General features: G+C 34.0%; 1 protein-coding gene across 4 annotated transcripts in view; it reads right to left on the minus strand.

Annotated features, from left to right (window-relative positions):
* Positions 1 to 6,719: 6,719 nt before the first annotated feature.
* The window catches only part of ccny (cyclin Y), a 74,098-nt gene continuing 68,305 nt past the window's right edge, over positions 6,720 to 12,512 (minus strand). For all 4 annotated transcript variants that reach the window (XM_055181820.2, XM_055181819.2, XM_055181821.2 and 1 more), the window contains 2 exons: positions 11,900 to 12,062; positions 6,720 to 11,132 (listed from right to left, as the gene is read on the minus strand). In XM_055181820.2, the coding sequence (XP_055037795.1) occupies positions 11,016 to 11,132; positions 11,900 to 12,062 (280 nt within the window). In that variant the 3' untranslated portion in view covers positions 6,720 to 11,015. The remainder of the gene's footprint in view (positions 11,133 to 11,899; positions 12,063 to 12,512) is intronic.

A 12,512-nucleotide genomic window follows, 5' to 3' on the forward strand; every position in this document is an offset into this window, starting at 1 on the left:
TACAAGGAAATATGAATTTGTAAAGATTCAGAATGATCAAGACTTCAAAAGTCACAAAGCTATTACATAAACGTGTTGTATTAAAGACATGGCACATGGTTGGCACTAATTCAAAGGTTATGGTTTCAATGAGTTCATCACAGCAAATTGAATCCTGTTTTAAAAATGTCACTGAACTTTGATTGTCTACATTAAAGAGACAACGGACATATATGAGCTTTTGCAAGTCCAGCCCAACTTGCCATCTTTACAAACCCAAAACATTTTTGATTGATGTTATGTCAGATTTAAAAACATTTTTATAGCCTCAAAATATTTTTCCTGCAATTATATTTCTATAATTCAAGCAGTGCAGCATCTAGTTGCTAGATAACTAGACAGTACGTTACTACTACTGGGACACATTTAGAGGTGTAAAGACTTGCGCTCAGACTAAATGCTGCTGACTTCTGCTATACCACAGGGCTGTTTAATGCTTCATTCTCATTGGCTGAGAAACAAATGTGCAGTATTTTTCAGTCAATGCACACCTACACTGTAAAAATATAGCTGTAATTATGCAACTGGTTGCCAGTAACTTACTGTAGAAGATAAAGACTGAAAATGTTTCATGTTCATATAACTTTGAACAAACTGTTTCCAGTAAATAACATAAATGGGCGATTCTCACGAAACCATTGAAACACCACGGCACTAATAATTTTAGCTTTAAAATGTGTAATATAGTAACATTAAAAAGCATCAGAATTAACACAATACTGTGTTCTACCTTGCACAATGTGTGATTTCAACATAAGAATTTATAATTGTAAATTTTATCTCATTTTCTGCTGAAATTCTCATTACCGCAATGTGTCCGGCTGTGTTTGAACATGCGTTATGTTGTAATTTAATCAAATTAACACAAAAATATTAAGAAAAAAAAATAAATGGATGTTTTGCTAGACTACTTTAGATGACAGAAAAAATATTTACTGAATATTCATGTATAATAATAATGAGGAAAAATTAGGAAAATGATGTGTCCATGCCTGATGTTCTCATCCTCCGCAACACTTTTTGAGAACAGTTTAAGCACACATACAGAATTTTAATAAAGTTTGATTTTGAGTGACCAAGCACATGGACCAGTTACTTCAAGATGGCTACCAGGTAAGATCATTTTTTTACAGTTAATTTGAAATATTGTCTTGTCAGAACGCTTACACGACATTTTGATTATCATTACCGCAACAGATGCTTATTAAATATTAATTTAATTAATAAAAGCATAATACTTTGATTTTAAATGCATGTGCAGAATCTCCAAATTATGTTCTTTCAGGTTTGTCATGTCATTTTGAAAATATGTCAGTGTTGATGTTTTCTGACTGTTGCGGTAATGAGATTTTTTAGGACTTATTTTTTAAATTATGTTACAAAAAGTGTTAAATGATAAGTAAAAGTTTTTAAATTAATGTTCCCATTTACTCCAGACTTTGTTTTTTAATGTCTGGTGGGAAAAAAAGTTAATTTAAGCAATTTTTACATTTTCATGCTTGACATTTTTAAAACCAAGTTTTCGTGAGAATCACCCAAATATGATATCTAAAGTAAGTAATACTGTAATTTCTACAGATTTTTTTACAGTGAGTTTCAGGTTTGTTGGCTGCATCACAGTTACTGCCAGGTTTAACTGAAGTAACATATTTATTTAATTTCAACAAATAAAGCATAACTAGGCCTGTTTTTGTGGTAAATAAATAAATAAATAGAAAAGAATGAATAAAATAATTACAAAAAGAAGAAAATAAATCCAGTAAATAAGCACTTCAGTTTTGCTTTTGTTTAGTTCCTGATAAGACTAGAAAAATTATACAGAAATACTTACGATAAAATAATATAGAAATATTGGTAACACTTTACAATAAGGTTGCATTAGTAAACATTTGTAAATGCATGAACTAACATGAACAAACAATATGTTTTCATTATTTATTCATTCTTGTTCATGTTAATGTCAATACAGTTACTCATGTTGGTGCGTTAACAGTTTAAATGTTTGATTTTAATAATATATTAGTAAATGCTAAAATTAACATGAATTAAGATTATAAATGCTGCAGAAGTATTGTTTGTTGACATGTTAGCTAATGCATTAACTCATTGTTAACAAATTCAACATTGGGCTATTGTAAAGTGGTACCGAAATATTGCCAACTTGTTCACATTTTCCCCACTACTGCATATATTTGCAATGCAAGTGCAAACACTTTACATTAAAAGCAACGTGCATGAGTCTCTCTCTTCCTCCCTTTCCCTCCTTTCTGCTGTCTCTCTCTCTCTCTGTTTTTTGCATTTTTCTAGTGAATTTAATTCTACACAGCACGTTATTACAGATAAAACATTTTAACTTAATTTAAAGAGGACATATAACGAAAATCTTACTCTTTTCATGTTTAAGTGCTATAATTGGGTCCCCAGTGCTTCTATCAACCTAGAAAATGTGAAAAAGATCAACCCAGTAACTTAGTTTTTGTAAACCATTCTCTGCAAGCATGTAAACAAATAGGTAATTGAAATTTGGCTCCCCCTGTGATGTCAGAAGGGGATAATACCGCTCCTTAATCTGCACTATCCAACCATGGCACGGCCATTTAGTGCAAAGATCAGCTCATTTGCATGTTAAATGACACACCCAAAACACCACATTTTTGCTCACACCTACAAAGTGGCAATTTTAACATGTTAGAATAAATTATCTATTGATATTTTTAAAATATAATTTATTTGATTTATATGATTTAAGATTTATTTGACATCTTAAAAAAGTAAAATGTCCCCTTTAAATACACTGTATTGGTATATACTTGTGACCCTGCCTGTAAAAACAGGTTAATGTTTGTCTAATTATGAGATTAAACTCTAAAAAAAATGTTGGGTTATTTTTTTATCCAGCGTTGGGTCAAAGGGGACAAAACCTATTTGGGTTAAATTAACCCACAAAATCTTTGACCAAACACACTGTAAAAAAAAATCCGTAAAAACGGTAAATCTCTGGCAGCAAAGTCGCCAGAGAAATTCCGTCAAATTACGGTAAAAAAATGTTTTTCAAAATTACATACAAAAACCGTAAAAATACAGAGAATCTTTTTACAGTCCTAATACAGAATTAAATTTTACAGTCCTAATACAGTCATTAAATTACAGAATATAACTGTTAATAATTGTTACAAAACTGTAGAAAAACAGATAAATTATGTGAAAATACATGAAATACAACTACTTTTTAGGTCAATCCCTGTAAATATACGGCTTTTATTAGTTATTTTATTAAATTGCTCTGTATTCATACAGTAATATTATTTTAAAATAGTTTATCTTTGTAAAATAACTAAAAAACACCTGTTAAATTACTACCCAACAGGTTGGGTTCGTCCCTTTTTGACCCAACACTGGGCTGAATTTTTGTACACAAACATCAAAGTTTGATTACAGTCATTTTATGTTTCACATTGATTGTAATTTTTGACATGATCTCAGTCAATATTAAATATATTAAGGTTATATTTTCACAAAGATCTTTACATTATGATTTTACGTATAGCGGTTACTCTGTGCTTATTTGTCTGCACTCTGTTTCTCAATCCTACCCAAATGTGTGATCAGACCAATTCAAAATACACAGTTTTATTGCAACTTTAAAAGTTTATTCATGTGATGTTTTCTAAACATTGCTTCTGAACCGGGAGCATCAGATAAAATCATAGATTGAGAACAGAAGACTGCATGCGACCATCGTAGCCTCCAGCTCCCGGCCTTCATGACCACAGGGAAGCTGGGTTCACTTAGTTCAACAGAAAGTAGAATGAACTAATATATAAGTAGGAGATAGGATTCAGCCTTTGGCACACTGAAAACAGATACTGAGGAAAGAAAACGAAACAAATGACAACAACAATGTAATTATTCATAATACAGGCATACAACCAGTGACTGAACGTAAAATGATAAAGTCACGACTACAGCAGTTCGCTTTCTTTTTCACAGGAAACCACTTATAGTACAATTGTTCTGAAAGACTTGAATTTGTAATTTCCTAGAAATTGCAATGAAAATGAGAAAGTTTAGAGAGATAGAAAGATCAAGAGACAGAAAGAGGTATTCGATAGAAACAAAAACTCTATGCAGAGGTAGAGTTCAGTCCAGACGGGCTTTAAAACACACCACACGTCTGTCTACTGCCTTCCATTACTAGGACTTTACAACACTTTCTTAAGACCCCACAGTGGGCTTGACCCTCACATGCTCACATTAAATAAATAGAATAATACAATCTTCATATGTTTTTTTCCAAAATGATTTCTCGTTCTGTTTTTATGCCGTTCTTGAACTGTCTCCCTGATTTTAAAGAGTCTTGCAATGTGCAAAGGGAGTTTAACAGGGATGCCATTTCCATTAACCAGATCTTCACTGAGAGTAACTTTGGTAACTCCATATTTAAAATAAACCAACACTGTTTATATTCACGCATTTTCCAGTATCATGTTTGTCTGCGATAAGAGGAAATTCTTAAAGAATGTCAAAAATATGCCTCGGCCATATTTCATCCCAAAATAAAAAAAGTTAACAAATATGACAAAACCAATTTTTTGAAACATTAAGATGTTGCACTGATATTCAACGTGTTTATTGATCATTAAAGGTGCAATGTGGGACTTTTAGCGGCATCTAGTGGTGAGGTTGTGAATTGCAACCAATGTCCACAGCTCGCCGCTTTTTTCAAAACGCATAGTGAAGCTACGGTAGCTGCCACAGGACAAACACATCATCGTCTGAGACAACGTATAGTGACAAAACACGATCTATAGAACAGTTTGACCGTTTAGTGCTATTGTAGAAACATGACGGCGACTTCCATGTAAGGAGACCTGCGATTTATGTAGATAAAAACGTCTTATTCTAAGATAATAAAAACAATACAATTTTTTATGTAAGGTCTTTATACATCACTGATAATATCTATATATTATATTGCATTTCTGTCAAAAGATCCTTCTAAAAGTTACACATTGCACCTTTAAAGTTCTGCAGTGATATTATAATAACTAAATTAATAAATACAAAAATTACTGTATTATGGTAATGGAAATTATAATGAATAAAATAATAAAAAAACTTAAAATGCTACATTACAGACAAGAGAATATGGTAACACTTTACAATAAGGTTTACAATAAACAATGTGTATCTTAGTTTATGGTAATTTCGGCATTTACTAATACATTTATAAAATCAAGCATTGGAATTGTAACATTAAATCATGCACCATGAACTAACATTAACAATAATTGATAAATGACATGCTGAAAAACTATGTTGTGCATTTTTTGTTTATGTTAGTTAATGCATTTAACGTATGCTTACTAATACAACCTAATTGTAAAGTGTTACATAAATTATTGTATGCTTGATTATTATAAAACCAATTAAAATGTTAATAGTCCCAAAACATATTGGCGTGGTTTCCAGGACAGAAATTATCTTAAACCAGGACTAGGCCTTAGTTTAATTAGGAAATATAACTAGTTTTAACAAACATGCCTTACTAAAAACATTACTTGTGTGCATTTTGAGGCAAAACAAAGGGCACTGATGTATTTTAAGATATATCAGTGTAAGTTGTTTTCAGTTTGGAAAGCTCTTATTTATTTTAGTCTGGGACTAATCCAATCCCTGTCCGGGAAACCGCTCCATTTTATGTAAAAAAAAAAAAAAGCATTTTGGGAGGAATGTATGACCTTTGCATGTCCAAGCTGACATGTTAACATCACTTTATATCTCTTAGGCTATACTGGATATTGTACAAAAAAAAGGATAAAATACAAAAACAAATTGAAAATGCACATACATACTGCCTGACCATAATGGGTGTTTTGATATCAATCGCTCTCCATTGCTTCTCAAACTTCAAAAGGAACAGAAAGAAAATCTATTGCAGTTAGATTCATGTCCGCACAACCTTAAACAAATTGCTTGTGTCACTTTTGTGTTGAAGAAAAAAAAACGTAAATATAACTAAATACAGACTGTAAAAAAACAGCTCACAATGACAATGCTTAAAGACAAATGCCAATAATCCTAAAACTTCTAATAAAACAAAATTTAACATCACTTAAAATTCCTTTTTACCAACACGTATTTTCAGATTTAAATCCATCACGGTCCAAAAAGTAGGAATGAACAAAATTAAACACTGGTCACGTATAAATATCTCATGATCATAATTAAATTTCTTTAGGCATGTTTGTATGTACAATATACAAAAAATATTTTTGGAAGTTCTAATTCTATATTCTCAATGTACTTGATGGAAATCTCAGTCTTACATAGCAGAAGAATCACGCAATACAACAAATATAATAGAAATCAAACATTACAGTTCAAGACAAAATTATTAGCCCCCTTGGGAAATATGACCAAAGAAAGCTAGGAAAATAAAGCAATGTTTCTCCTTTTTATTTTACACAAATCCAATGTTTCATTAATGAAAAATATTTGAAAGTGTGTTTGTGTGTGTGTGTCTGGGGGGGGGGGCACATCATAACAATGTTTTTCTTAAATAGACGTTCATTTAATATTCTTTGCTACCTCCATTTTCAAGGATAACAGGTCAGTCTCTTGTATTATAATATCTGATGAGGTTGAAGAATTAATGCCGAGTGATTTTAGATTATTCCTCCATACAGAATTTCTCCAGACCCTTCATATGTTGCTGCTTTCTACTCTTCAATCATTTTTTGTATGGTTCAGGTCAGGGAACTGGGATGACTATGGCAGAAACTTGATTTTTTTTGTTGTTGATTTGATGTTTGTTTTGAACCAATGTCTTGATTATAGATTTAATCATGACCCATTATAAGATTTCTAGCAGAGCAAGTCAGGTTTTGACTTTTTCCTCTGTTGGTATTTGATATAATCCATGAAGGCATGTTTCTGGGCACCTCTGTTATAAAAGTAGGTTCACAATAAGATTCAGAGGTATTTTTAACTTTAGACATGAGGCACTTTTTAATCCCCGTGTGCACCAAAGCTATCTTGTGTTCTTGCTGCAAAATAAAAAAACTTTTATTTTTCTTATGGTCACCAAACCCAGTCATGATTAAAGTTGAATATTCTGAATAGGAGTTTGTTTTGCATGAAAGCAGAGGATTTGCTTCTTAATCTGTGTCCCAAACAACTTGTGATTATGTTTTCCTTTATTTTTTCAAGCTTTCTGATCCCAAGATTCAATTGATTTCTGAAGTTCTCCATCTGTGATCCTTGTAGAGTCTCAAATTATTCTCCTTGCTGAGCATTAAGATGATATAGACACACATCCTCTTTCATGCAGATTCGCAACATCTCCAGTCGATTTAACCCCCGGAAAACCCAAGAACCATTCTCTTAGCATTAACATTGGCCAAATTTGTAACGTGGGTTCTCCAGGGTTAAACATCTTCATTATTGCCCCAATTGTGGATATAGATGTTTCTATGGTTTAACTATTTCTATAAAGCCAGTTTTTATTTTGTGAAGCTAAACAATCTTTTGCTGCACATCAAGACTATAGATTTGGGCTTTATCCAATGTGATGAATGAATAAGGAGATTTGGGCTTTGTGTTAATATTTATTCCCCTGTGAAAGAGGAAGTCTTGACTGGACAACATCATGTTTCTAGTCACCTTGGTGTGCTTTATTTTTTATATTAATGGGAATATACTTCAGATATTTTACTCATTAAAATTTCTTGGAGGCCAACAATTGTTTCTAGTTTGTATATTAAAAAAAAAACATTTATTTCATATAATTCCCACCCCACACTTTCAATTATTTTACTTTAATAAAACATAAAAATTTTGTGTTTTTTATTTTTAATTAAAGTTCAAAATGAGAAACATCGAAGATTTATTTTCACAGCTTTCTTTGCTCATATTTACCAAGGGGGCCAATATTTATGTCCACAACTGTACATCAGGCGCCATAATGCAATACTTGCTGAAAATTTGAAATGGGAAGAACTGATTTAAAAATATTTTTCAACTAAAGACAAACTTTGTTGATAAATTAAGTTGTTAGCTTTAAATTGAGTTTAAGGCCCTATTCCCGCAAAACACAGGCACTGCGGGTGAAGCGCGTGGCAGTGGATACAGCAGGACACCCTCACAAATTAAATAGTTTGACACATAATCAGCAAAAAATAAAAATGCTGCAGTCTGTCCAACTAATATCATAGTGGCGTCACTATAAATGACACATTATTTTTTTTTACTAATGACACATTTATCACCAATTGTAATAAATTCAAAACATTGACTTATTGTGTCATTTAAAATGATATATTCTAAAGACCTTTAAAGTGTCAATCTTGCTAACAGGCCAATAGTGAACAAAGCAGAGGTGGACAGTAATAAAGTAATTTTTACTTGCTACTTAAGTAGATTTTTCAAGTATCTGTACTTTACGATCATACTTTTCACTCCACTAAATTTCATAAATGCATGTTGTTGTTTTACATTTAATACCCAAGTACATCAAAATTCTAGTAGTTAACTTTGACTTAGCAAAGTAAAACTTCTAATTACTTTTACTTGAGTAGATTTTTAATGCAATTAGGTATTAAATTTACCAAACGCGTTTATGGCAGTTGCAGGCACGTTTTTTGAATGATATTCTATGGGCAGTGAGCGTATGCGCGCTGCTTATGCGCGCCGACCGCCTTGCGGTTTTTACCGCCGATCACAGCACGCGTTTTTGAAGGAGCACTGAGATTGCAAAAACAGGCACCGTCATTCGCATCTTTCCATTGTCCAATCGAATGAGGGGAGAGGCGGGCCTTACATTGTGGTGAGGGAAATTTACAGTTGCTTTGAAGAACCGGACTCGCTCGCTCTTTCCTGTGTGTTTGTGCACCTCTCATCCTCAAACAAGGTAGGAGCAAGCGCCCTCTTTTTTAAGTTTTTGCTAATATGACAGTTAACAACAAAAGAGCGCTCACGCTTCAGTATCTGATTGAAAAGACAGCTGACTCGTTGGTTGCGTCGTTTAGCGCGGTAGACGCAATTCCACCTCATTCGCGAACTAGACGCGCAAAGTGGGCTAATTGAGCGTTGCGGTGGCAAACGCGCGAGTTGAAAAAATTGAACTTTGGCGGAAAAACGCACCGCGTTAGCCATTCAGTGACGTGTTTACAGGACATGTACGTGACGTGTAGTAGTCACGTGATTACAGGAAGCGAGCGGAGTCGCAGAAGCCCCTCCCATGACGCGAATTTCTGCGTGAATGTCTCGATGACTAAAATTTCACGAACGTGAAGCGAGTAAACTCAAAATGTTTAAGCGGCAAACTAGAAGAGGTACGTGCGATTTTGACGCCTCAAACGCGGCTGGTGTGAACCCACGATTAGAAAAGTTTTCCGCTAAGAAAACCACTATGATTAAGTATAGATACTTAATCAGTTGAGTAGAGTAAAATACTTAAGTACTGTCCACCTCTGGAACAGAGCACAGTGCATGTATTGCTTTGAGAATTTGGGATGAAAGTGAGACAGCATGCGTATGTCTGTCATTTAAAGGTGCAGTGTGTAACTTTTATAACAATCTCTTGACAGAAATACAATATAAAATACATAACTATATTATCAGTGGTGTATAAAGACCTTTCATAATGAAGTGTTATGTTTATATTACCTTAGAATGAGACGTTTTTATCTACATACACAGAGGGTCCCCTTACATGGAAGTCGCCATTTTGTTTCTATAGAAGCCCTTAACGGACAACCTTTTTTGACTAAGTTGTCTCCAATGATGACATGGTTGTCCGGTGGCGGCTACCGTAGCTTCTCTATGCATTTCGGTGAACGGTGGACTGAAACGTTGGTTGCAATTTGCAACCTCACCACTAGCTGTACTAAAATTTACACACTGCACCTTTAATGAAACAAGGGGTATCAATATATCAGTAACAACAATGAAAGGGTTAAACACCGTTATGGTCATCGAGAATGAAATGTCATTATTGGCTTGGTTGGAAAACGATTCAGTATTATGAGCTCTCATAAAACAAGTTTTAGTACGTCTACAAACTTTTCAGATCATTTCTGCATTTTAATTTCTCTCTGTTGGAATTTTAATGGCATTAATCTGAATTTTCGAAAAGAGAATCGTTTTAAGAATTTCACATTGAGACCCCCAGAGCACCTTTCACATTTCCTTCGTTAATACTCATCACCTTTCAACTTCCATTACTTTTATTTATGACATTAAACGTTTCAAACCATCATGATAAGGTACTAAAAATAAAAAGGTAAAAAATGCATAAAATATAAATATAATCAGACTTGTGATGTACAGTATAAAGGAATGTCTGAATGAGGTCCAAATTGTATATTTTCCCATTAAATAAGTCTAATTATAAAGGAATAACCTGTAATTTAGGATGTCTTGACTTTAGATTAAATCTTTATGACAAAATGTCAAAAAACAATAAGTGTAACTAAAATGGTAATGTTGAAGTTTTTATCTCACACAATTTGGAGACAAATACTTTAAGGAATCATATCGAGTGAACATCTTGAGAAGTTGATTTTGGCCATTTCGTTTCATGGCTGTTATGACACAACCTTAAGCTCCAGATGAAAACATTTCAAGCTTTTGGGGAGATGATGAAATACGTTGTGAAAACGCATATGACACAGAGCTGTTGAAATGTTGTTCCTGACAGTGGGGTCGTTTTCATATTTATGTCCTCTGGATCTTCAACAGAAGCGTCATCCTCTCCCCTTGTCCTCTAAGCCACAGGTTTGAAAGTGATCTTTGTGTGGGTGTTTTTGTATATACAGCAGCCGTACAACCAGCAAGGACACTCTTCAGAAGAAAAGCCTCTGGCTTAAGTGTCTTGCTGAGGTACTAAGCACATATGTGTCCTCTTAGAGAACGCTTCTTTCGACTGTCTCTTTCTCTCCGTCTATACTGAGAGTTCCAAAAGTCTACCATTATTAGGATATGATAGCTGGGGACCATCTGACCACTGTCAGGTTATCAGCACTCACCGAGCGCTTCTTTGCTGATTTTCTCAAGTCTTTATATTTGTCATCACAATACCTGTAAATCGCCTGAAACATGAAAAGAAAACAGCTATTCAGAAAGAATACAGTCAACCCCAAGTTCCTGTCAATAGTTCATCCAATGTGGAAATAAAAAACTGGCCATCTGAAAGAAAAAACACTTCACGTTTCCACCTCTATCAAGGTGTCCCTCAGGGCTCTGTTCTAGGTCCTCTTTTAATCTATTATAATCTATTACATAATCTATTAATCTCATAAACTGCGTTATATGTCAGGTGTTACTGACTACACATAGAACTAGCTAGATCCATCTGATAGTATTGTGGGGCAACTTTTTGATGCAAGAATAATGACCAAACCACCTTGTACAAACCAGGTAAAGTGTCTGTGACTCTAATAATAAGTGAAAGAAAGCATCAATGTTGAGTCAAGAGACAACTTGTGTTTGTTATTTTGAGATGACAGCTGATTGTGAGTGTAAGTTCATACAGAGGTACAGTGCTAGATGAACCACTGACCCTTAACAGGCTAGTGGGGCTATAAATTCATTATAGCCTGTCAGAGCTATAACTGGACACCATCAATGCTGAATGTTGATAAAAGACGCAGATGGCATTTTGTCAGAGGTTAGTTACTTACCGGCTCCTGGGCTGACAGGCTTACAAAACAGGCTAAACAGTGAACTTACTGACATTTCTTGAAAACCCTAAAACTACAGGCCACTGGGACACAAACCATATCTCATATGACAATCGTAGATAAATATTTTAAGCTATAAAACCCAAATTATTCATTTGGAGAGATTAATTCCTAACCTCCAGTTTTTGAGCCTTGTCTCTGCTAAGAGGCTCCAAAGGAAAGTTGAGATTGTTCGCCTCAGAGAGCGAACGCAGGTCAAAGTAGTACTTGGCGTAGACACTGGATGGAACATTAATATTAAACTGCAGCAGCTCCAGAAACTGACGCTCCAGCTCGTTCCTGGTGGGAGAAAGCAAAGATAATTAGCTTTCCACATGTTCATTTTAATGCTTGTCAGTGGGTGGAAATATGGAAAAAATCTTGACGGTTTGCTATTCATGGAAATTCTGATTTAGCTTTGTTTAAAGGAGCTGAAGACAGTGTAAAAAATACAATTTATTTGATAAACCAGAAAATGTCCTGTTTATCCAAGATGTTTTTCACACAACACCAGAATTGTCTATCACCGGATCTTACTATCATAACACAGCCTTTAAAAAACTGTGTGTTCAGCTGGGGTTGAAAGGGCAGATGTGACAACATGCTAAAAAAAAGTGTCAAGTATCAACCTTTAAATATCTTCTTCCAGTTTCACAAGTCCGTGTACTTGCTTTTGGGAATATGATATATGTCCTGTGTTTTGATGTTGCCTTATATAATATCACAACAAGTGTGATGTAGTTTTTTGCT

The sequence above is a fragment of the Misgurnus anguillicaudatus genome, chromosome 25 (assembly GCF_027580225.2).
Source record: "Misgurnus anguillicaudatus chromosome 25, ASM2758022v2, whole genome shotgun sequence".
NCBI classification, from domain to species: Eukaryota; Metazoa; Chordata; class Actinopteri; order Cypriniformes; family Cobitidae; genus Misgurnus; species Misgurnus anguillicaudatus.